Genomic DNA, 26,825 nt, shown 5'->3' with positions numbered 1-26,825 from the left:
CAGGAGAGGAGACATGTGTATGTGAGCGTGCATCACAATATTTCAAAAAGAAAATTCCCATACTGAGTCACAGGTTTTTATTGTCATTGTTGGGGTTTTTTTCCCCTTAAAAATCCTCATTTAGCATTACAGGGGCTCATATGTCACTATTGTTTTCTGTATCTTTCCTACAGGTCTCGTCTGATAACCAGATGTGAGACTCTTGAGGGAGAGGAGAGCAGGAAGGAAGGAGAAAGCAAGAGAGGGAGGGAGAGAAGGAAGGAGGGAGGGAGGGGAGAAGGAGGGCAGGCATGTGAGCAGGCTCTCTGGGAGTGATTAGCTGTATGTTATAGTGCTTGGATATAAGTCTCACCCTGGAGTTCTCATAAATCATACAACGGTGAAAGTTCACTTCATCTTTGCCAAACCTCTCAAAGTCAAGATTGGGAATTATCTGGGCAGAGTGGCCCACGCCTGCAACTCCAGCCCCTGGGAGGCTAGAAGAGAAAGCTACAAACTCAAGTCCAGCCTACATAAAGAACAAGACACTGTTCACTGTTCATCCCCCAACACACACACACACACAATCTTCATAAAATAAATAGATGCATTGTATGTCAGTAATATTTATGAAAGTAGACAGCAGTAATATAAGACACTGCTAAACGGAGATCAGACCAAGCTGGCACTGAGTTGTAGAGTTCATGAGAACATGACATGGACGTGTGGGAATCATGAGAACATGATATATGTATGAATGTGAGGATAACATGACACATATATGTGGAAATCAGGAGAACATGACATAGATATGTGAGAATCCGAAGAACATTATACATGTGTGAATATGAGGATAACATGACACATATGTAGAAATCAGGAGAACATGACACTGATGTGTGGGAATCAGAAGAACATAATACATGTGAGAATATGAGGATAACATGACATATATGGAGATCAGGAGAACAGGAGACTGAGGTGTGGAGACCAGACCAACCTGACACTGATATATAGAGTTCATGAGAACCTGATATGTAAGTGAATTTGAGGAGATTATGACATACATGTAGAGGTCAGGGGAACATGGTACTGACATGTAGGGATCGGGAGAACATGGCATTTATATGTGGAGCTCAAGAAAACATTTCACTGATAATGTAGTGGCCAGGAGATTATGACACTGATGTGTGGATATCAGAAGAACATGACACATATGTGAATATGAGACTAACATGACACATATGTAAGAGTCAGAAGAACATGGCACTGATATGTGGGGATCTGGGGAATATGATACATATGTGGAGATAAGGAGAACATGGCACATTTGTGAAGGTCAGGAGAACATGACACATGATAACATGGAGGTCAGGAGAACACAGCATTATTATTCAGCACTCAGTGGAATACAACATTCTGTGGAACTTAGGAGAACATGACAGGGACATCTAACGATCAGTAGGACATGATACATATGTAGCAATCAGGAGGTTATGACAGTGATGCGTGAAGCTCAAGAGAACATAACACATATGTGTAACTCAGAACATGGTGCTGATCTGTTCAGCCCAGGAACAGGCAGCTGTAGCGTGACTTAATTAGAGCAAAGATAAATCATTAGCAACTAGCTTCTCCCTCAGAATCAATGTACTGATTAGGTAAGAGGAGAGGGTCATAGTCTGCAGGTAACTGACCGACTTCCCAGCACACTGTTGCCTTCCTAAAAGCAGAAGTACTCACAGCCGGAGCCGAAGCTAGCCCAAACACAAGCCTACCTCTGATATTCAGTGCTTCAGACTTCTTCTCTTTTTTCGTCGTCTCTTCTGGTTCATTCTGGGTGTTCAGGGAATCACCTGCATTCAAAGAAGAAACCTTGTGTTGTGTATGAGTTCTACAAACAAAAAGAATCAATAAACTCAAAATGCGGTTTTGTTATTTTCAATTCCTCTTAGCATACAGGAGTCCCCGTCTCTCCTACACTCAGCCCAAATAGGTGCCTTTTCACCCAGAGGAAGCCCAAGGTCCACCCTAGGACTTCACACACACACAGCTTTCAAATTTAAACGGGACAAGGATAAACCTACACCTATCCCCCAGGTCCTCAATATCCAAGGGGCAGAGGATAACCCTGACATCGACGTATCTATCTGTCAAGGGAGGAAACACATCCATGTAACACCAGAGAAGGGGCAGGATAGGAAATGCTCTGTTGCCCAATAGTTAAGAATTGATTTCCAAGATCGATACTGCCACAAGAGAGGGGAGGATAAAGACTGCAGGGTCAAGGAGGAAAGGAGGGAGGGGAAGTGGGGGAGGGGAGAAGGCAGGCAAGGAAGGAGAACAAGGAGGAGGGGGGAAAGATGGAGAAATAAGTTAGAAAAGAAACAGAACAGGCTGCGAAGGGGCGTTTTAATAAATCAGTCCGGAAACCAAGCCGAAAAAGAGGCGAGTAAAGGGGTCCAGATGCCAGGAGGAGAGAAGAGGAGGGAGAATTCAAGGAAGAACAAAGTGGTCCCAGTCCGGAAGGATGCAACCGAAAGGCACCTGCTACATTCGAGAACACCGTCGCGCCCTCCGGCTGCTTTCTTCCGGCCGAGGCCCCCCGGAGAGTCACTGCTGTGCCCGATCCGGGAGCTGTGGCTGTGGCAGCCTCTTGGGGACACCCCAAAGAGCCACAAGGGTCCCCCTGGCGCGACGGCTGCGAAGGGCGGGTCCGGCGACCGCGAGCGCAGCGGGAGAAGCAGGCGCCGCAGTCCTGGAAGATGAGCAGCCCCACCACGTTGACTGCCAGCCCCAGGGCGCCCACAATGAGCACCAGCTCCGGGTCGTCGATGCGCTCGGGCCGCGCGATACGCAACACCGCCTCCACGAAGATGGTGAAGCAGAGAGCGGTGAGGAAAACTGCGTTGCTGAGCGCGCCCACCACCTCCGCCCGCACGTAGCCGTAGGTGGCGCCGGAGCCCCGGCGACCGCGCCGCGCAATGTAGCCGGAGCCCAGGCCCACGCACAGCGAGATCAGGTCTGACAGCATGTTGAAAGAGTCCGAGAGCAGTGCGATGGAGTTGCCCAGGTAACCCGACACCAGCTCGGCCACGAAGAAGGCCGCTGTGAGCACCAGCATGAACAGCAGCCGGCACGTCTTGCCGGAGTAACGGCCCATCTCTACAGCCCGCTGCGCCCCGCAACAGGTTGGGGGGGTCTGGAGCCCACCTCCCGCCGCAGGCCCGCCCTTACCCGCCCGGGCCTTTTATGCCTCCAGCTCGCGCTCGCGGGACCAGAGTCTACAGGAGTGGCCCCAGAGTCGCAAAGGCCACCTCCCAGGGCCCCTGCCCCTCCTCCCTCGCCGACCAAGCCTGATTTGGCTGTTGGCCACCAGCCTGTGTCTCCTTCTAGGTCTGAGCTGGAGACCGGAGCAGTTGGGAGGAGGGGCGCATCGGGATGTCAATCTTCTTAAATCCCCACCTCCACCCTCTCAGAGAGAGAAAGATGCATCGGATGGTCCGGCTCCTCCAACTCCACCCAACCCCCACCCCTGGGCTACTACAGATCCATGTATGCAGCTGATAAGGACCTGGGCTGTAGTGGGTGTGCGCACCGCTGCCTACGTGCCCAGATGCGAGTTGCAGGGCAGATTCCATATGAGCTGGTGGAGCCTAGAGCCCTTAAAAGCGTTTCCTGCTTTTCCATTGTTTAAATGGTATCTCATTCCTCACTTTAACCCCCATCCCCGAACCCACAGTCAAAGCCCTTTATCCTCAATTCTTCACAAAGGCCACAAATCCTGTTACCCCTTATAGCACAGTATCACCATCTCCCTTTTGGGGGTCTCTAAGTCGAGCTGTCTACAGAGGAGAGGAAGGCAGGCAGCCCAGGGCGCATGGCTGCCGTGGGGCTGCCACCCTGCTGTCAGCATTGGTATGGAACACTGGTACAGCACCCCAAGGCAGGGATATTTTTATGTCCCTTGGCCATCGAAGAAGCCAGGTTTGGTCTCCTTTCCTAGTCTGTCTGAGGGAATTTCTAATGCCCCTGTAGGTGACCCTATACTCATAGTTCAATTTGACCCAAATCATTTTTCCAAATAGGCCCTGTTTCAAGTGACAGTCACTCAAAGGGAACATGTCAAAGGGATTTGAGAGAGTCTACACTGCAGCCCCTTCAGAAAGGGTGTTTGCTGGTGGTCACTTAAGAGACAGAAGTTGGTACCATCGACTGAGGTGTTGATGTGATAGGCCTGACCATGCTTTGGTTTGGAAGAATGTGCGTTTTGGGACTTTGGATTTGGAAAGCAATGGAATTCTATCGGGAAGGGGGTGTGCTATGTGTGTGCATGGCATGCATGCTTCGGCTTACATGAAGTCAGAGGACAGCTCTGGAGAGTTGACTCTCTCATTACAACATGGTAGTCTCTGGGATTGAATTCAGACCATCAGGCTTAGTGCCAAACACTTTGATCTGTTGCACCACCTTTCCAAACTGCCCACCCCCTTTTGTGTTTTATTTTATGGCCTACTGTGTTTTAACCAGGGTACCCTGTGTAACAGTCTACCTTCTAGCTCCATTCACTGTTTGAATCTTGAAGCATGCCTCCATGTTCTTGTATTCTATGAAGGTCCCTATCAACAGTATTAAAACAGCCCTGATTGAAAGGTCCTATCTAGATAAATCCCCAAATACAATGAACTTAATAATATTTCTCTTTCAGCCAGGCAGATAGCTTATAACTGTAATCCCAACACCCGTAGTCTGGCCTACAGAGAGAGAGTGATGGCTTGTCATAAATAAATAAATAAATAAATAAATAAATAAATAAATAAATAGTGATGGCTTGTCATAAATAAATAAATAAATAAATAGTGATGGCTTGTCATAAATAAATAAATAAATAAATAAATAAATAGTGATGGCTTGTCATACATAAATAAATAGTGACGGCTTATCATAAATAAATAAATAAATAAATAAATAAATAAATAAATAAAATTTCCAGGGGAAATATCCATATCCTGAGAACCTGGGGAAATTCTTTTTAAAAATTAATAAATTATAAATAGTATAGAAGACTCATATAGAAGAGCTACTAAGATAAAGACAATGGCAGTTGTAAGCTGCATAGGCTTGAACAAGTCCCTGACTCTTCTGGAACTGTCTTCATTACTGTAAAGGGGGATGGATGACTGTATAGTAAGGGTTAAACAGATTAATGTGTAAAGTGCTTCAGACAGCACTTAGTATACAGTGAGCACCCAATAAATGCTATAGTTATGATGTGGTTAGCAGTAGTCCAGCATACATGTGGTAGAATCACTACTAGTCGACAGAGGAAATGCTAATATATACCAGAGATGTATCAAGTACCCTTCCCAGTATGTAGCTGATTTGTCTTCAAACCATGGAACCTCTAAAACATGTGACGTATAACAGCAAGAGTGGGGCTCAGTTGCCTAGCATATGCAGGGTCCTGGGTTCAAATCCAGACATGGCAAGAAAAAACAAAAAACCTGACAGGGCTTAAACGTTCCTTCCCTGCTAATTGTATTTCTCAGTCATTCACAGCTGAAAAAAAGCCCAGAAATCAGCAGAAGCATATCACTCATGCCTCCTGGTTAGTCATTCTCCCAGCCAAGGGCAGATAAGAATTGGGTCACTGGTCCAGGAGCAATACAATAAGAACTAGAAAGCCAGAGACTGAGGACCAGGAGTTGTCACAGGTGTCTGATGTCCCTGTCCTCAGCCCGTCCCTGACCATAAAGAAAGGTAAGTGTTCCAGACACTGCCAACAAAATGCTCTGTAGTAAAAGTGAGGTATGTATGTGGCAGTGTGTGTGTGTGTGTGTGTGTGTGTGTGTGTGATATGTATGTACATGTTACAGTTGCATAGGTGTGTGTGCACTTGCACACTCATGTGGTTAAGATTGTCTTCCTCAATCAGTTCTGCTTGGGGGTGGGGGAGGGAACTGTGGGTAAGGAGAAAGCATAGTATCGCAGTAAACCCAGAACTTCATGCTAAGCTAGGCTGGCAGGCCAGGAGCCGCAGAGAGCCACCTGTCTACAGTTCTCCGATGCTGAGATCACAACGTAGAGTCTGCTGAGCTTCTTGCATGGCTGTTGGGGATAAAACTCAGGCCCTCATCCTTACACCGCAAGCACATTACTGCCTGGGTCATTGCTGCAGCCCCAATGCACATGTTTTCATTAATGTACACTAAATGGCCTATCTGAGTTACTTGACGCACACACTGGCCATCTTTCCAGTGTATATTCCCACAGCTATGTGTTTACTGAGCTCCTATTTGGAGCCCTGAATGGAGTACTTACAGGCATTTCACCAAGGCAAGATCATACAGTCTGAAAACGACAGGAGTGAGCCCTGACCTGACCATAGACTCCACGAAGCTTATATTCTTCACTTACCAGGTTGATCGTCTTAAAATGCTTTCATTCTAAACAAGCGGCTTTTCACTGGTTTGTTTTCACTCTGAGTTAGGGTCTTGCTGTGCAGCCCAGGCTGGTTTCGAACTCAGTCTTCCCGGCTTAACCTCCCAGTGCTGGATTATAAATTCCTGTTTTGATGGCCCCAAACTCCATGCAGTAGAGTTCTTAAATTCAGAGATTATTATACTCAAGATTCTTTCTACATTGGCATTTGGTTTTTATATATCAGTTTTTTAAATGTGACTTTAAAAATAGGTAAGTCAGCTAATAAGAGTTCAGCAGGTACGGGAACTTGGCACCAAGCCTGATGACCTGAGTTCAATCCTGGAAACCTACAAGGTGAAAGGAGAGAACTGACTCCCATAACCTGTCCTCTGACCTCCCCTGAGCACCGTGGCCTACACCCATTTGTGTACACAGACAGACATACTTGATGCACACCCACCCACATACACACACAGAGAGATACACAGATAGACACAGAGACGCAGACACACACCACACACACACACACACACACACACACACAGACACCACACAGACATACAGAGAGACACACACAGATACACAGACACATAGAGACACAGACATACACCACACATACAGAGATAGACACACACAGAGAGTCAGACACACATCACACACACACACACATACAAGGATAGACACATGCATAAATAAATAAATGTGAAAATTAAATTAAAAACTAAGTCAACCAACCACGGTCTTTGAAGTTGAGCTGACTTGGAACTAAATCTGACCTCTGCTGTTTGTCACAAGTCATGTGACCTGGGCAGGGCCCTCACATCTTCTTTAGTGCTCTAGTGGTAACAGCATCTAATTCATGGGCTGTCATGAGACTCACATAGGAAAATGCAGATCCATAAAGAAGGTTCAGTAAGTGTTCACGGGTGACTTCTCCCCCAAGTTCTACAGTCCAGTGGGGAGGAGGTGGACAGTCCTGTCACCAAAGGACTCAGAGCTTTGGTCTGTCTGATGCACTTGAGAGCCGAGAGGCCAGGCTAGCTGGCCTGTGTTACGAACACTGTAACTGGTCTGTTATGACTTCTAGAGAAACTTTAAAGATTTGCTAACAGCTTTGTCTAGGAAGCGGAGACATTTATACAAACATTAGGTTAACGATTTCAGGAATGGTAGGATGGCTCAGCAGGTAAGGCTCTTCACAGCAAGAGTGGGGACCTGAGCTCAATCTTTGGGACAAAGGTAAAAGTGGATGGAGAGAGAGTCCAGCAAACTGTCCTCTGACAGACACATACATGCTGTGGCACGCATGCACTTGTGTACACACACACACACACACACACACACACACACACACAAATAAGACACTTTGAAATCCCTGCAACTCTAGGGAACAAGTCATTGAAATAACAATACTTCCACAAATACAGAACATGGAGCCCCTTGTCACTGATGATTGACATTTCTTTCTTCTCTCCCTCCCCCAACCTTTCTTTGTTTTTGAATACAGGATTACTCTGTCCTAGAAATCACTCCGTGGAACAGACCAGAACAGTTCCGTTGAACTCAGAGATGTGACTGCTTCTGCCTCCTGAGTGCTGAGATTAAAGTCATTCACCACTACTGCCAGACTGAGGTGTTTGATTTGGGGCGGGGGTGGGGGAACTGCTTTGTTTTGTTTTTGTTATAGATTTGTACAGAGCACCGAAGGTGAATGTTTTCCCTCAAAGTCTTTCAGAGTACACCACATTTGAGAGATTCTTGAGCTGATGTGATGACTCACTGTTTTATGACAGACCTATGAGTTGGGAACAAGCATGAAGCTAGCCAGCAGTCACTATTCACTTTGAACAGGTTGTTGATAAAGCTGAACGGAGTCCTTTGGCCTGTCCCCTGAAAGCAGAGGCCATCTGGGATTCACCTGTGATTATGGACTCTGTGACTTTGGACTGCAGGTCTCACCCCTTCTCCAGGTACAAGGGCAGCCCAGAAGTCACTACAGTGATGACTATTGCATGTTAGCTCAGAAGGATCTAGAATCATGTAGGAAATGCTTTATATGAGAAAGGATCTTGATGACGTTGACTGCAGTGGGAAGTGAAGCAGCACCGTTCCATGATCTGGGGTCCTGGGCTGCTTGAAAAGGAGAAAGGGGGTTGGGTAGGGTGTGGAATTCTCAGTGATTCCTGACCGAGGGCTCAGAGACAAGCAGCCTTGCCTCCTGCTAAGGTGACTTCTTCACCGTGATTCACTGTATCCTCAAAGTGTCAGCTCAAACCAACCCTTCCATCCCTAAATGGTGTTTGTCAGGTGTTCCTCACAGCAACAAGAAATAACTAATAGGGGAACTCTTGTGCTCAAGGTCTGTGGAGGTGTGGGAGGGCATTAGAGGCCGAACCAGGAAGTTAGGAAACACCTCCCATTCAGAGTTCAACACTACATGCTGATATCATGTGAAGTCTGATGGGTGTGGAGAAGTAGTCAGCTATGAGACTTCTCATTCAAATAAAGGAGAAAGAATCCTCAAACTTTAAAAACAAATAGAAAGTGTCACCTCGGTGTATATTTTAAACCATAGTCTTATGGCAAGTAAAGTTCTATATTGATTCATAATTTACAAAAAGATTGTATGTGCTATCTGAAGCTGTCAGAAATAACTCACACAAGCAGCCTTCTCCACTGCTGGACTTACCTTCAACTTGAGACTATGTGAAAATGAAAATGACCATTGCCCAAGAAATTATGATAAATACCTGTTCTAATAATCCCTGTTGGCTGAGCATGGAGGTGAAGCTTGTACACCCCAGCACTTGGGAGGCAAAGACAGATGGCTTACAAGCTCCAGGTCAGCCTATGCTACATAGTGAGGCTCACACCATCCCAGGCAACACAGGGAAATGCTGTCTCAAAAACTTTAGTTAGCTAAAACCTCCAGACAAATGCCTCCATGTGCCCAATGCACTGGTTCCATATCTGTGGGGAAGCATGAGGACACGTGTGTGAAGATCTCAGATCCAGTCCCAGCTCTGTCAGATGTGAACCTGCCTGTCACTATGTTCCCATTATGATCTAGACATAGGGTATCATCCGCTTCCATGGGAATCAAATAAAATAGCACATGTGCTCAGCTGACAGGCCACCAGCAGATAAGCCGCAGGCAGCCCCTCACCGTTAACGTCCCAACGCCCGCCTTGCCTGAATTTGACTTCCGCTGACTAAGTAGCATGGCAGAGTGTCTTTGAGAGGTATTTGGAACATTACATCTTTCGTAAAATTATCTACTTTTCCTTGGCCCAATTAATGTAATTAATTTACTTGTCTTAGAACTAACTAGTTACTGGTTAGCGGAGTAATGTATAAAACTAAACATATTTAAAAGTCTAGGGAATGTAGCTCGGTGGCATAGGGCCTGCCTGGCATTTGTAAGACCCTATGTTCAATTCCTGTACCACCACTGCAAACACTATCAACAACAATAGCAACAACATCAAAAGCATAAGGTTGACTGGGCATTGGAAAGCTGGCTTAGTGAAGATCTAAGCACCCACATGAGGTAGCTTGTGATTTGGTTATGAGTACCCACGTGGGTAGCTCCAGGTGATCGGATGCCTTCTCCTGGGCTCTGAGGGCAACGGTGCTCAAAGGGGAACACACCCAGATATGCATATGAAATAGTTTATTCTCTAAAATATGTATTTAAAATAAACAGATTACAAATCTTCACTCTAAGTTTCTCAGTTATGCCTGCCTGGTGGTCTTCTTTGTGTGTCTTTGTCACCGTTTGTCAGTTTTCATGAGAGAAAATGCAGAGGAGAAGACACAGCTCCATATCATTGCAAACCTGTTTAACTTTCAAACGAGGTCCAGAGGTGAATGCAATCCCTTACTCTCTGACACAAAGATGTTATACGGTCCAGAAGAGCTTCCAGATACCTGAGCCTTGGCTTTCTAAAGGCTTTGCTGCAGGCGTAATCATGAAATCACGGACCCTTCATCCACACTGTTGTAGAAAGGAAGCCCAGCACTTTAAATGGATCACCAAAGAGTTCAGATTGCCTAGAAAGTCCCCCCTGCCCCCTTATGGAACATCCTGTCACCTTGGACAAAGAGACCAGTTCAATAGTTATACATAGTATTCCCTAGACTCCACTGGGTCGTAGGAGATGGGACACCAGAGCCTTTCTCTTTTTGGGTCTCTGACGTCATATGCTAAGCCACTACAGAGGCAAAGCCACGGGACCAAGCAACCGTGGACTGATACTTTTGAAATCAAGAAGCAAAAGAAAACCTTTTCCACCTTGTACACTGCTCATCTCGGGTAACAGGAAATTAACATGGCCATGTAAACCACAGTGAGCTAACCCTGGCACAGGGCTTGGTTAAGGGATGGGCACTTAATTCCAGACAGACAGTTCTTCTGTGTAGAAGTCACCCAGGGTCAAGGCCCTTATAAATAAATTTGGAGAAAGGGAAGCTCCTGTTCTTGCCTGGAGAGTGTAAAGATGTGACTGGGAGTTCCTGGTAACCAGGCCTTCCCATCATCCTTCAGTCCACAGTAGGAAAGGAAACAGGGCCATGAACAACTAAAAGAATGGCGTGGGACTCAATGTTAGGATGAAGCCTCCCAGGGCACTCTTTTTTCTCCTCCTCTTTCTCTGTTTCTCCCTCTTCTCTTTTCTTCCCTACTCCTAGTCTTCCCGCTCTCAACTCCACTCCTTTGTTAATCTCAGTCCCATGGCTTTGACTTTAGATTCACATGAATTTCCAAGTCTCACCAAGCTGGCCCTGGTCAGGTCCCAAACCTTATATTTCTGCCCATTTCCTTGTGGCTATCCAACACAAATTGCAGAGATAGCCTCTTGTCTTTAGGCAGCAACTGACACCAGCATCACTCCAGATGCTGGTTAGGCCAGAGAGTTAGGCCAGAGAGACCGCCCCTAATTCTTGTCTGCCCCCCCCCCCCCCCCATCCTTCAGCCCACCAACAAACCTAGGACTTTCTCCTTGTAAAGTGCACTCAGCAGCAACACCACTCTGGCCCCAGGGCCTCTACAGCAGCCCACGTCTCCTTACCACTGTGGTGTTAAACCACCCTCCTTTCACTCACTGCATTCCAAGGGACAGTTTTCTATACATGTAACTCTAATCAGACAACTCTGCTTAAAACAACTCCCCAAGCAGCCTGGGACTGAAGTTCAGCAGTAAAGCACTTGCCTGGTGTGCCCAGGGCCACCCAGGTTCAATCCCTAGCATGCTTTAAACAAAGAACAACAGATTTAACAATTGCTCTAAAGCCAGCCCCTCTTGCCTGATAGCACAGGTGATTTCCTGACTACTCATTCTCTTGGTTCTTCTTTTGAGAACTGAGCCCTGATTCTCGGCTTAGTGCATCTGCTAATCATGCTCCTCGCTTGTGCTTGTTGAAAAGTAAGGCCTTAGTTCCTGTCTGCTTTTGCAACTAGCTGTAGCCACGTGATTGAGTGACCTTGAAGCGGAAGCTGTCAATGGAAATAGAATGAGGTACTTTCAGAAGTTCCCTTAATTGGAACATTCAGGCCCTTTTGACATTTCCTCTGTCCTGCTTCTTGGGCGGAGGAAGGTGATGGCTGGAAGTCTAGCAAGCATCTGAGAATTGATCTGGAGAGATTAAGAGCACTGGCTGCTCTTCCAGGGGACCCAAGTTTGATTCCCAGTACCCACTTGGCAGCTCACAACCATTTGTAACTTCAGTTCAAGGGGATCTGATGCCCTCTTCTGGCCTCCTCAGGCACCAAACACACACCTGGTGCACATTTGTACAGACAGGCAAAATACTCAGGCACATTAAATAAAATTCTAATAAGTTTTTTAAAACTAGAAATACATTCAGTGGGCTTAGCCTTGAGGTAGAGCTTAGTGGTAGAGCACCTGTCTCGCACATAAAGCCCTGGGTTATATTTAAAGAAAGAGGAGATGGGGAGAGAAGAGAGAAGGAAAGAAAACGAGAAATGAGGAAGACACAAACATCTTATTCGTGACCTTGTTGCCTGGATTTCATTTAATAAATATTTGTAGAAGCTGCCTTCTATGCTCTGGGTTAGGTTATTTATAGTCTTTTAGAAGACAACAAATTAATCCTACTGGGTTATTAGTTCATTGTTTCATGTGTTCCTAAAGTTTTTGAATGATATTTTATATATGTGTTCAGCCTACATGTATGTCTGTGCACCACATGAGTGCTTGGTGCCCATAATGTCAGAAGAGAGACTACGATCCTTTGGAGTTGGAGTTGCAGATAGTTGTGAGCTGACATGTGGGTGCTGGGAATTGAACCTATATCCCCTGGAAGATGCTCTTGACCCCTGGGTTTGTTTATTTTTGAGACAGAGTTTTTCTATGCAGCCCAGGCTGGCTTCAGACACCCATCTTCCTGCCTTTGCCTCCTCATTGCTGGGATTACTAGCATGTAGCATAATATCCAGCATGCTGTTCTGTTTAATAGTTACTTTAATAACTAAGACATGAAAATGAGGGTAGATACCTTGGGATATGTATGATGATTATGACCAGATTATGAGGATGTTAGAGGACTTTGTGTGCTAAGAAATCGGAAATGTACCATGAAGCCTCAGGGAACTGGTAATGAGTAGTGAGCCCAGGAAAAACACAACTGGCTTTGTCTTTCAGTAAGACGTGAAAGCGGGGATTCAGAAGAAGTAACTTGGCAGCAATATAGACAGAGAGAGATACGGAAGTTCTCTACAACACATAGACAGAAGAGCTTGAAGAATACAGTCCATGGGGCTTAAGGAGTCAGGTGGTAGACTGTAAGGCAGAGAGAGGCTGGTCCCAGGGACTCAGTGACTGTGTGCTGGTACCCAGAAAAAGAAGGGGAATGTAAGATGTGGCCATCCATCCCCTATGCCCTCGCAGAGAATAAGGGCTTTACGATTCCTATTCTGGGAATGCCTTTTTCAGACTTGCCTGCTCGCAAAGTCCTGAACTCTTAGAGACAGAAAATAGCAGATGCAAGATGTGACCTGGCTATCGGGTTGGAGGTCTGGGAGCAGGCAAGTGAGGTTAATTCTCCAACACACTCTGATGAAGACAGATAACAAGAAATATCAAGAGTCCAAAGAAGCCTATGGGGATAGAGGTGATGGAGAGACAGGAATAGGGCTGCCAGACAGGTTCAAAGTAAGGGTTTTAACAGGTCACAGCAGTTCACTGCTTACAGAAGAATGGCTATTTTAAAGGTCAGTCTCTCTTTCTGAGATTATTCCCCATGATCACCATCACCATCACTATCATCATCATCATTTTCTTCAGTCTTAGCTACACAGGAAATGAAAAAGTAAGTCATTTGCTCCTTCAGAAATACCCAGCAAATTGGGCTAGAAGAAGAGAGAGCTTTCCTGGGCATAAAGAAAGGCGAATAAGAAAAAGATGTGTGCCCTTTTCCTGAAAACTCTTCAAAGGGAATTAGATCAGGCCAACCTGGGGACAGAGTAATCTTTCAGAGACAGAAAGGCAAGGCTTCAGAGAGTAATCTGGACTGCAGCTCATGCTCCACCCCAGAAGAGAGGACCAGACTCAGAAAGTAATTAGCATTCAGCCCCCCTTGTGGTGGTTTGAATATGCTTGGCCCACAGAAAGTGGCACTATTAGGAGGTGTGGCCTTGTTGGAGGAAGTGTGTGGGGTAGATTTTGAGGGTCCTATGCTCAGAGTTTGCCAATGTGGAAGAGAGTCTCCTCCTGGCTGCCTTCGGATCAAGTTGTATAACTCTCAACTTTTCCAGCACCATGTTTACCTGCACACTGCCACGCTTCCCACCATGATGATAACGGACTGAACCGCTGAAACTGTAAGCCGGCCCCAATTAAATTTTATAAGAGCTGCCTTAGTCATGGTCTCATCACCACAATGAGACCCTAACTAAGACACCCCTAAAGGTGTGGATGCTATCTAAATAAATACAATTGGGACATGGCTCCGGTACCCTGTGCCTATTCCCCCTTACTTCTTAGATACTTGTGTGTGTAGAAAGCTGTCTGTTTGCTCCTTTAGTTCAGAGATCTTCCAGCCATAGGAAAACACTCAAGGAGCTTAATCTGTGGAATCTGCATCCCAGGGTCATTTAGGATGCTAAGATCCTAGACTTGGAGCTTTTGCCATGCCCGATGGGCTTTCAGGAACCTGTAGAAGAGGTGGCTGCATTGAGCACCCGGACATGATGTAAACTACAGAAGGGAGACTGGGCAGAATGTTTTTTGAAGATGCGTCCTTTTCGCCTTTGCTTCCACACAGCGACTTTCATGCTCCTCCCCCAGATGTGGGGCCTGTGGGTGCAACACTCCTTCCACCTCCTCACCACAGTCTCGGGTTTGAGGAGACAACTTTGATTGTCCAAGCACTCGCTTGTGCTTAGAATCCTGTGCCACTCCCAGCCGTGTCCCGAGGCTGCTCTAGCATGAGAAAGCCACAGGAGAGGTTAGCTATGGTAGGCTGTCTGGTCAGCAGTCCTGAACAGCAGAACCTACCAGGCCAGATGCCAGATTTAAAGTAAGTAATTGCACCTCCAGCCACAAAGTATCTGTTGTCCACCAGGCCACTCCCAACCTCTGAGCACCCCAAGGTGAGACCTCAGACATTGTGTTGAGGCAGGCTATTCTTTTCCATATCCCAAACTGCACAATGTCCGAGTATAAATCTGAGGTGTTTTGTTAGACAGTAACCGGGAGAGTTATGTAGTCACTCAACACAAGCATCTGTGGTACATGGAACTATTTAAGAGAAGCTCAGGGAATTTAGCATAAAACATTTAAGGTATAGCAAACTCAACAAGGATGAGGTGGAACTACTGGGACACATACAAGAAATATTGATTGGGATTCAGAAAGGGCAACGATCGTTTGAATCAGGCCTACTAGGGTAGATGATAGGTTTAACCAGAAAATAAATGCCTTTTGAGTGAGAATATGCAGCTCAAGAGTGAGAGCTGACAAGATTTGTTTGGACAGCAGTTGCTTTTGGCCGACCCTTAAGACATCGGCTTCATTCCTCCCCCTGTGATTAGAAAAACAAAACAAAACAAATCTATGCTTGAAAACAAACGTCTGACCCAGAAAACAACAAAGAAGAGAGACAGGCCAATAAAAGCACCAGCCTTCCATATGGTGGGGCAGGAAGGAGGCCAAGTGCAGAGCTTAATTAAGCTGTTGAACACTAGTACCCAGCTGAGCCTTTGGGAGAGCACCGAGCAGAGCACTGGAGGCGTCTCCAGCCTCAGAACTGACAGGACACAGCACTGAAAAGCTACGAAACATACACAACCAAGGTAACCAAGGCTCCAGACAACGTCACTCTTGAGCTGATGCTGAGTCTAACACTCGAAATAAATGTGTGTGTGTGTGTGTGTGTGTGTGTGTGTGTGTGTGTGTGTGTGTGTGTGAGAGAGAGAGAGAGAGAGAGAGAGAGAGAGAGAGAGAGAGAGAGAGAGAGAGAGAGGCAGGTGCGTATAACAGAGGTCAGGGAAGATGACATTTTCCGTATTCCCTGGAGACAAAGCTTCTCTGAATCTGGAGCTAGGCTAGCAGCCAACACCCCAGTGGTCCCCCAGTGGTCCCCCGTCTCTGCTCGTCCCCCCAGGGCTGGGGTAACAGGTCTGACATGGTCAAGTTTCTAAAACGATCCTTGTTAGGAGTCCTGAGCATCCAGCTTGTAGGAAATGCTGAGCTTAAAAATTGTTTGTAAAATATGCTTATATTTTATACTTTAACAAAAACAAACTCTCCAGGAAGGATTTCATTGAACATTAATTCACAGTAAAAAAAAAAAATTACAAAACACACCTATAGTTCTCTCAGGAAGCACAGAAAGGAGGGTCACAAGTTCAAGGCCAGCCTGTGTTACATAAGCAAACACTGCCTCAAAAACAGAAAGCAAGCCATTTAGAGAGAAACAGCAAACTCGGTGAACAGCTGAATGGGAGCTGAGACTACCAGGAGCCAGGTATAAAGTGTGTGCTGATTAGAAAGAAAAGGTCTTGCATATGTGAAGCTTTAAGTTTGATCCCAAAATAAATTTAAAAAAAAAAAAAAAGAAGAAGAAGAAGATTAAATATTAAATGGTTAAGACTGAAGCTACTCGCAACCAGGTGTCAGTGTTGAGGTACTAATGAGGGGGCTGGACCCCCACCCCCCCAACTCACAGAAGCCCAGGGACAACCTTGGACTTCTGCCACCAACTGGTAACAAGCAGCAAGCATTTCAGTCCGCAGCCTGTTAGGGAAGGCAGCCAGAATCTCACTGTTCCTCAGTGTCCAGGATCCACCAGAAAAACCTTCCTTCTCACTAAACACTGGGAAAAATTGCAACTTGAGTGTAAAAGACACTCAGTCTGAGGCAGCAGGAGTGCTAGAATTATCTGGTAAGGAAGGATGTTTAAAGTTGTCAGTCACATAGCAATGTGTTGGCAAGTAATTATGGATATACTTGAAATAAATGAAAAGAAAATCCTCAGCAAAAAATAGAAGGTATAAAAAGAAGCGGAGGGCTGAGGAGACAGACTTTCCTAACTAATGTGAGAGCTGGGGTTTCACCTGCAGACGCCACATAAACAGTCAGATTCGCTGGAACACTTGGAATCCCACAGCTGGGGCGGGGGTGGGGGGGGGGTGGTGGGGGGAAGGTACAGGAGGATCCTTGGGCTCTCTGGCCAGCCTAGACTACTCGGTGAACTCTAGGCCAGTGAGACCCTGTCTCAAACGCACAAGATGGAGAGAGCCTGGGGAACAACACTGGAGGCTGACCACTGGCCACCACACACACAAGCATGTGAGCACACACAATACAAACAAACAAACAAACACAACCAGAAACCCAACCAAAACAACAATAAAGAACAAATAACAGCTCAATGGACAGGCTTGACAGAAGAAAAGAATTTAAAGTGAGGAATCACTGAGTCTGAAGATAAAATATTAGAAAGTATTCTGTCTGAGCAATGGAAAATAGAAATAGAGGGGGAGAAAAAGAGGAAGAAGGGAAGAAAAAAAGGGAGGGAGGGAAGGGGAAGGAGACAAAGAATAAAGCCTGGGGAGGGAAAAGATAAAGATGCTTTTAGCTTCCCTCATGTTTCGGAAGCTCACAGTAATTTAGACAGGTGCATAGTGACACCTACAGAGACTGCTGGCAGGACCACATACCAAGTTGTCCTCAAATATACAGCAGAAAACTCAAGAATAAAACTCTGTAAGCATTCAAGGCAAGCAAAAAAGGAAAACAGAGAAAACAATTTAAAAGACCAGACAAGAAATGGAGAACAGCAGTCGTGAGCCCTCGCCTCCTGCGTGAAATACAAGTGGTTTAATACACCATGAAAATTAGCTGAGAGGCTCAAGAGTGTTCAGCTGGTGCTGATGCAGAGGACAGCAGCCACTGAGGTCTGAGCAAGTTCAATGGATCTTAAGAGCATCCTGAAAGAGGAAAGTCACTTTCAAAGGTTCCAAGGGATTCCCAGTGGATTGATACAGCACTGAGATAGGGGCACTCGTGTGTGTGTGTGTGTGTGTGTGTGTGTGTGTGTGTGTGTGTGTGTGTGTGTGTGTGTGTGCAGATTAATGCTGTCCATGGCACAGAGGTGGGAGTGGTGGGCGTGGCTATAGAACAGCAGTAGGAGGCTGTCTGGGGAATAGTTACAGGTCTACATGTGATATGTTCACAAAGTGTACAAACGTCAGCTCCTTTGTTTTGATTTTGTGTTATGGTTTTAGTGGTGCAGACAAGACAAAATGTCTGTGAAGACTCTTGGTATTGTACTTGCAATTTTTTAATCTTGAAGATGGTAGTTTTTGTTGATTCTTTGGGATTTTTCATACATCATGATCGTCTTTGCCCCCAACTCTCCCCCAACTTCTGCCCTCATATCTCCTTCCCAACTCCGTGTCCTCACTTAAAACTCTACTGAGTCCAACCTCGTGCTGCCTTTATACACAGCATGGAACTCTGAATCGGAAGCTCTTTTGATCTGAAGTGAATGAGCAAGTTAATGAGAGAGAGAGAGAGAGAGAGAGAGAGAGAGAGAGAGAGAGAGAGAGGACCTATCAAGAGGTATACCTGGGTCACATTTTTACCACTGCTTTTAAAAGACACACTGTGCTGCCCAGGCTATACTCAAACTTCAGGCTGAAATGATACTCCTACTATCAACCTTCTGTGACAGATATGTGCTCCATGCCAAGCTCACAAAAGCATTTTGCAAAAGGAAATTATTTGTAGTTTACACTGTTGAAAATCACTGTGTGTGTGTGGAGACAGGGTTTCTCTGTATAGCCCTGGCTGTCCTGGAACTCACTCTGTAGACCAGGCTGGCCTCGAACTCAGAAATCCGCCTGTCTCTGCCTCCCAAGTGCTGGGATTAAAGGCATGCGCCACCACCGCCCGGCCACACACTCTTTCATACAAACACACACACACACACGCACACACTCACACACACCCAGTAGGATGAGTCAGTAGGTAAAGCACTTTCTAACCAGCCAGTCTATCTAGTTTAATCTGTAGCCCCCTTTACTGAGAGCTTTATAAATGTTTTGCTGAGCACTTTGCCTCTGTAATACAGTTTTGTCTTCACAGCATCCATGAGATGGGGATTTCCCACCTGATGCATGAAAGAATAGAGAGCTAGGAAACTCTCAGGTGGACACTCAGCTTGGACCTAGGATTGGATTCACCATACACTCATCTGCGTTTCCCAGTGTCTGACTGTGACCATCACAAATGGCTTTGCATGTCACAGTTATTTTCCTTTGTTTTGGCTTTTCCTTTGGACCCTGCGTGAAAAATGAGAATAGGATGTGTCCTCTCTCGTTAATTATTTTGTGAAACACAGATTTCTCCAGCTGTGTGTAACTGAGCTGTCAGTACACGCTCCCACTGTCAACAAACACTTATTCTTCATTAACATTTAGCTCAGGTGACAGTCAGGGAATACCCCACCCAGGATACATTGTCCAAGAATGTGGAGTTGGGTTCTTGTTTCCTTCTGTTGAATCTGATTCACATTTGAAAAGGCATCAATTTCCCAGTCTTCCCTAAGTCTTTCCTAGTCATTCCTGGCACTGCTCCAGAACCCTTTAGTGGGCAGAAGAGAAGATGAGAGGTTAACCAAGTGTTACAAACATAAGAAAGGGATGCTGGGACTCTCACTAGCATCTGGTGTGAGAGGAGGAGGGAGCTATGGCATGTGCTGACACCTGCTCCTTCTCCAAACTTGTGAATAGAGGTAGGCAAACAAGAGTAGCTGCCTCTGGGAACTTACACCTCATGTCCCCTAAAATGGCTGTGAACACCCAGCATGGCTGGCCATGAGCCAGCCCCTTTCCAGTTTGAAGTACCAGGTTCTACCAGTACGCACTTTTCCCTCTTCACTCCCCTTTCCCTTTCATTTTTTTTTTTTGTTTCAGTTTTTATGTTTACAACATAGCTCAGGGTGGCCTTGAAATCATGATCCTCCTGCCTCAGCTTTCCAAGTGCTGGGGGAACAGGGTGAGGCACCACATGTAGCTTGTGCAGGTTCTTATATGTAGCTTACTCCATAGTATTCACCTCCAAGGGAAAAGCAGCAACTTCTCTCTTGCCTCTCCTAAACCCAGAGCCTGACCTCCCTCTCAAGAAAGGAATCCTGTGCGCTTCCACTATACACGGCACTGCCCGTGAGAAAAGTTATGAGGTTCATCTACAAGTTGTACAGAACAGTGTTCAAAACTCCTGCCAAGACTGCCTATAATGTAGCCACAATACACGTTACATATAACTTATATATGTTATTTTATGCATAAGTAATTTACAATGTGAGGTATATACCTGTATGCTAGCCTGTGAGTAGACAGAAGCACAACAGCTGAGAGGTTCAGGTCCCTTAAACAGGAAAGGAAGAGGTGAAGGGAGGACAGACTGGAGGGAGAGAGGGAGAAGAAAGGAGATGGAGGTTTGGGAAGCCTTGGACCAAGAAGGAATGACATGGGGCCAGCACTGACATAGAACAGTATGGTTAGGAGTGGGCGGATGGAGCTCGGATTTTCAGCTAAAATGAAATGCAGAGTGAAAATACACCAGCTAGCCCCCTCCCTGGCTTCCCCCTTTCCTTGTTTCTCCCTCCTTCTCCCCCTTCCCCTTCCTCTCTTCCTTCCCCACCTCCCTTTCTTCTTTCTTCTACTCACACTGGGAGTATAGCTTCCTGTCACTACTTGGTTTGCAACTTGCCTTTTTAAAGAACTAAATTTTAATTACAAACTTATTCATCACTGTCTCTGGGTCTCCCACTGTGGTGCAGGCTTTGCAGATACAATGTTGCCACCTCAGCCTCTTGAATGTGTGGGATACTCAGTGAGAACTCACAGTTCTCAGCCCTGAGCTTTCTGCTGAAAGGTGTACCTGTTGAATCTCTCTATGCCCTTGACTGGGACTGAACATATGATGCTGGTTTGCGTGGGTTTTTATTTTGAGCTGAAGTAATTTTGTGTGGCTTACTTCCCGTACCAGGATTATTCTACATCCTTTCTAAGACAGATCAGACTGGCCACGTAGGTGCCCCGTGTAGTCTAGGGTGTCCTGAAACTTATGTAACCTAGGCTGTCTCCAAACTTATTATCCTCCTGCCTTGGCATCTCTGCTGCTGGGTTTGCAGGCATGTGCTTCCAGATATTATTCTTTAAAAAATGTTTTCTCCTAGGTTGAAAGGATTGCTGCCTATGCACAGCTGATTGTCCAGCACAACTTGCTCCTCAAATCCAGGGATGTGTGCGACGTTAACAGATTACCTGATAACATGTCATTTAACTTAAAGGTACTGGCTCTCTTGTTTTTCCCTTTTCTGTTATCTCAAACATCAAGTATATCTGACATCAGTGTCTACACTAGACTGGTCAAAACAGTCACAGAAACAAGAGGCTTGCTAAGTAAAAACTCTCACCGGCTTCAGATTCCACAAAAGTGATGGATTCCTGTATTCTGCCTGCTTTGTTCAGTTCACAAGCACCTCTAAAGTACAGAAGCTGGGTTGCTATGTTACCACACATCTGAAAATCCAGACTTAAGGAAGAGGATCACAAGTTCAAGGCCAACCTATATATAGCAAAATCCTATATAAAACATAAATGAAAGATGTTTCCCCCTATAATTTATAACTCTTTATGTTAATATGGGAGAATTAATCATAGCTCTCCTTAAAATATGAGCCAATTGGTAATGGACTAATGTCAGTTTAAATTTTAACTTATATAAATATTTATTCTTTAAGATTATTGGTAATAAGGGCATCAAAATGTGGCTTCAGAACACTGATAATCAATGTAAATTTTGGTATGTCAGTGGTGATAGACCCAGTAGCTACCCCTAAAGCAAACTGGAAGGTTCGAACACTGAAACTTCTAATATAAGATTACGTAACACCAAAAGCTAAGAATAATCACAATGTCTATGGACCTTAAACCAGCACTGTGTTTATCTTTTAGCATAGAATGTGGTCAAAAGGCAAGATACCGGGGAACTAAGGCCACAGAAACTCCAGGTGAAGTACCATGTTAAGCCTCTGACTAGTACCATACATAAGTCAGACATAACACACTGGGACAGACCATTTCCCAAGCGAGAGCTAAGAGTTAACTAAAAACAATTTGGTTTGTAAAGTAGAACTTCATCTGTGTGTTTTCATGTGTCTAAGTTTCCTGAGAGCTTCTGCTATGTTGTATCTCAGAATAAAAGCAACCCTAAAATTTCAAGGAACACCTGAAGACATAAGTGCAAGGATAAGACAGTGGCACTTGTCTGCCAACACTAGAGTCTTCAAGCTTTACAGTTACACGACAATTACATGTACATACCAGACCCTTGAGTGGAGGCTTCCATTTGATATTTAATATAGCTAAGACATAAGGTCTCGAGTTAACTGATAACTGTCTTTTAAAAGAGATGGGCCCTGACTAATTTTAAACATTAAGCTGAATACAGATCAAGATTATATACTATGTTCACCTCTACAGTTAGCAACAGCACAGGTGCTTTCAAACAGGTCCTCTGCCAGCAGAGATAGCTGGAGGACTTGGCAGCTCTAGTTAGCAGAGACAGTAGAACTGCAGTAAAGAATGCAGTTACATGGGGAGCCCCCCCCCATCAGATAACATCCCTCCCAGTGAGAAGGAAGCCTGCCGGCATTAAAGAAGTCTCTTAAAGAGTAACTGATACTAGATTCTCTATTCTGATTAAAAAATAAAATTAACCTTTATCAGGTTTCTGCCCAGTGCTAAAACGAGTAACATTTTATGTGGAACCTACTGTCTCCATATGGCAGGTGGAGAAACAGGCGGGGAAGTCTCTTACCACTGCCCTGTGCTATGACCATGGTCGGACTCTGCTGCTCTGCCCCACTCACAGTATAGAACTCCTAAAAGAACCACTAGACATTTCTCTAAAAGTCTCTCTCACACACATATATGTACTCTCTCTCTCTCTCTCTCTCTCTCTCTCTCTCTCTCTCTCTCTCTCTCTCTCTCTCTTTCTCTCATAAAAAGCCATGGTTCCACTATTCTCTTCCAAGATTTAGTTTGATCTTCTAACATGTAACCCAGCTAACTTGTTTCTCAAGATTTAAAAGTATTTCCCAAGAACAAATGTTCATAACCACACGCAAATGTTCCCATCCATAAATAAGATTTTCTACATCATCCTATTTCACTCACTTTCTGTAGCATCCCCCTAACATACTCCTGCTAGCTGTCTGATACATTGGTTTCTCTGAGTGGCTTGGTAACCCAGCACTTTTAAAACATGTTTTATGGAGACATTAATACAGTAACATTACACTCAAACCTAGCCATGTCACAGCTGGATAAACCAAAGTGAGTCGCATAGGGAGACTTTTCCGTTGCTCTGTAGTCCCTCTCCACTTGTCTAAACATGCTTTTATTCACAAGGAACTTCAGACTGAAAGCAATCCTACTGTAAAGTCACAGGAACGAGAAGCCCACATAAAGAACAGATCCACTGCTAATAGCACCTTCAGAGGTCCCTCAAATGGAAAGAGCACCTGCCAGACTCAACAAATTTGCCACTGCCACCTGGAGGGAGGTATTTACCTGCTTCGGTGTCTGTCTGGGGCCTGGGTCCCGAGCAGTAACAGCATTCTAAGAAGATGACATAGTTAAGAACATTGAAAAATAGCCCGATGACTCCAGCACTGAGAACCAGCAGGGGCTCTTCTGTCTTCTGGGGACTGATGTACCTTTTGATGGCTTCTACCAGGATGCTGAACATCAGGGCCACGGCAAACACAGAGTTGCCAAATGCCCCTAAGACATCTGCCCGGAGAAAGCCATACGTGCTCTTCTTGTGCTGCCTGATATTGCTGGCCCGGACGCCAAACAGTCCGATGATCATGGACAACAAGTGGGAGAGGACAGCAAAGGCATCAGAGGCCAGAGAGAGGGAGTTGCCTATGTGTGCAATCACTAGCTCCAGCACAAAGAGGGCCACACTGACCACGCACATGAGGATCAGACGGAAGCTTCGGCCCGAGTATCGCCCCATAGCTGCGGCAGCTCCTCTTTCTCAGGAAGGCAAGAACTCCTGGCAGGCTTAGAGATTACAACTCCTGGATAACTCTCCCCTTCAGCTTTTCAGCGCCTGTCATATTTGAAAATCACCTTTTATAGGCTGCTATAAAGTCATAAAGCAGTTTAAAGGGCAATTAAGCAAGACATGTCACGTGAGCCTGGGTTTGTGGAAATGGAAGTCACTGGCTTAAGGTGTAGACTTGAGAATTGTTTGTTTGGATGTTTAATTACAGGACTTCATGTCTTCCCGTCCTGTAGGAGCTTACCCATAGGCAGAGCCCTTCCAGCTTCTGGCAGCGTGCAGTTATAGCTGATAAAGCAAGCTGTTTGGCATCGATGGCCATGTCTTGTCTCCTAGGTGTGTTGTTGTGAATGCAATCTGTGGGAGATGGAACGTTCTCGGGTTGCCAATCGAGAGCTATACCAAGCAAATGGCCATTCCCACTGTTTTGCCCACTGACCTCTAACCTCTAAATGATTGAGACGCCTACTTAACACATAGAAATGGACCTGACTGCCAGGTTCTCCCTGCATCCCTCAGTCCCTACTTGTGAAGGGGTCCTTCTGGCTGGCATACCCTGCCACTAACTGGAACTCTCCAGTTTAGGGGGCTGGGCTGCTCTTCACTGTATAATCCAACCATTTTTGTTACTTGATCTTTTTTGTACCCCAGGGCCTCCTAGCTGCTGTACCTTGCTCCCCTTTCTCCCTTCCACACATGGTCCAGCTCAGTCTGGTCATGTCCACTCTAGACTCTCCCTGATGTCCCTGCCTCTGGCTATGCTGTCCCACATATCTACAATTAATCTCCTCCTCCATACCTAGGAACAGTCATCTTTCTTTCTTTTTTTTTTCATTCATCCCCAAGTAAACTACCCCACTTCCAGTCTTCATAAGAAAAGCAAGAAAATTATCCCCAGTGGTCAGGACAGGTCCAGACCTTCAAACTGGAGGAGCTAGTGCCAATGTTTTAGGAAGAAAGCCAGATAATGACTTAACTGTTGGAACAAATTTGGATTCTACTTAAAAACACCTTATCCCATAGGCACTTACAGCTTTTAAAGCTTAGTAGTCGTCAAGTGGCCTATATTGTTTGGAATAGCCACCCACTATATAGCTTTTCTGAATTAAAAAGATTTTGTTTTAATTACATTTATAGAACGGAGGTTAGCATGTGTGTGTCACTGGGCTAGTGTGGAGGTCAGAGGACCACTTGGAATCTGTTCTTTCCTGCTACCAAGTGGATTCTGGTGATCATCTTCTAGACAGTAGGAGTGACAAGCTAGGAGCAAAGGCTGTCGGAAAAAGAAAGGGGAGCAGCATCTGTCTCCCTAGTCATTCTTGAACCTACTACACTGGGTATCATGGTTACGTGACAGATGACTAATAACTACAATAGGGGTGATTTTTTTTTCACAGCTGATCAAAACACCTTCTCTTCAGTTGTTTTATGAAACATTCTGCACTCAATTCCAGACTCAGAGCTGTGCAACCAGCAGCCCAATGAATTGCTCTTACTGTCCAAATCCTAAAAAGCCTTCATGTGTGTGATCTACTAGCACAAAGAAATCATTTAAAAGTTCTTTCACGAAGGACTAGAAATTGCTAAGGTGTATAAGACAGGTGCCCTAGTGGACTTGGATCGGAGCCAATAGCATATCTGCCTGGTTGTCTTTTGCAGCAGTGAGCACTAAGTAACCACTTTTGTGACTCTAACTCAGGTGGTCAGCTTCTAAATTCATGGGTTCCATATCTGAAGATACAACCGACTTCAGATTCAAAACAACTAAAAGCTGGGTGCTGGTGGCACACACCTTTAATCCCAGAACGCAGGAGGCAGAGGCAGGTGGATCTCTGTGAGTTTGAGGCCAGCCTCGTCTACAGAGCTAGTTCCAAGACAACCAGGGCTACACAGGAGAAACCCTGTCTCAACAAAAACATCAAAACAAAAATTGGAAATTGCATTTGTACTTACATGGACACTTAAACAATGTAGCAACTATTTACATAGCAACTATTGACATAACATCCATGGATGTTATGATCTGAAGATCGTTTTAAAGTGTATGCCAGGAGTTCAGACTACATGGGAATACTCTACCATCTATTTATAAGGGACCTGAGCATCAGTAGACTTCTGTGGTAGGGTCCTAGGACCACATCCTCCATAGATCCCCAAAGATGACTGTATGACTTTTGGCTGTCGACTTAAAGCAAATAGTTCCTGCACCCTCTTAAGAAGTGTGCGTACACTTCTCACTTTGGTCATTTCATGAGAAGGCCACTATGCAAACCCACTATGCAGCCCAAGCTAACTTCAAGCTCATAATCCTCCTGCCTTAGCCTGTCAAGTGCTAGGAGCTCAGATGGGGATCACACCTGGCAGATTAGCACCCTTTGAGATATAAAGTTTGAAAAAGTATTGATATTTTAGCTGACCCCCAATTTTATCAGAGTTGTAATTTTAGTGAAAGAGCCCTATTTTATTGCAGCTAGAGTTCCTTTAAATAATGACTTTTGGGAGGGGGGGCAAACTCCAGGCTCTTCAGTGTTTGTTCTACTTACTCATCAGAAACTTCAAAAAAATAAAAAAAGCTCCAGAGGCCCACTCCCCTCTCAGACTCCCCAGGCCACAATATAAAATATAACATATGTGATCTATGCTTTATGATTTTGCCGTGAATTAGAAAGTAAACAATTTCACATCTTTAGCTTCTACTAGTTTTCTCCAAACCAACATACACACTTTTTAGAGGACAAACTTCACTGTGACTAAAGCCACATATTAGCAGCAACTTCCAGTTGGCCCGTGAAATCGGAACCAACCATGTACAAT

General features: G+C 45.2%; 1 protein-coding gene and 1 long non-coding RNA gene across 5 annotated transcripts in view; one reads left to right on the top strand and one right to left on the bottom strand.

Moving 5' to 3' along the window:
- Positions 1-24,052, bottom strand: part of Slc30a10 (solute carrier family 30 member 10) — a 33,991-nt gene extending 9,939 nt beyond the window's left edge. Inside the window, exons 1-2 of one of the 4 annotated variants that reach the window (XM_076941579.1) lie at positions 23,513-24,052; positions 1,758-1,835 (exon numbers count right to left, since the gene is read on the bottom strand). In XM_076941579.1, the coding sequence (XP_076797694.1) occupies positions 1,758-1,835; positions 23,513-23,963 (529 nt within the window). In that variant the 5' untranslated portion in view covers positions 23,964-24,052. Of the gene's footprint in view, positions 1-1,757; positions 1,874-2,066; positions 2,298-2,526; positions 3,285-23,512 lie in introns of those variants that run through there. The other 3 variants (XM_034512765.2, XM_076941580.1, XM_076941581.1) reach the window with 3 other exon arrangements.
- Positions 5,620-8,022, top strand: LOC143443731 (uncharacterized). The gene is made up of 2 exons (XR_013112950.1): positions 5,620-5,739; positions 7,910-8,022. It is a non-coding gene; the product is annotated as an uncharacterized LOC143443731 (long non-coding RNA).
- Positions 24,053-26,825: the final 2,773 nt, after the last annotated feature.

The sequence above is a fragment of the Arvicanthis niloticus genome, chromosome 10 (assembly GCF_011762505.2).
Source record: "Arvicanthis niloticus isolate mArvNil1 chromosome 10, mArvNil1.pat.X, whole genome shotgun sequence".
Taxonomy (NCBI): Eukaryota; Metazoa; Chordata; class Mammalia; order Rodentia; family Muridae; genus Arvicanthis; species Arvicanthis niloticus.
The sequence above is the reverse complement of the archived record's forward strand: the minus strand, read 5'-3'. Positions and strand labels throughout refer to the sequence as shown.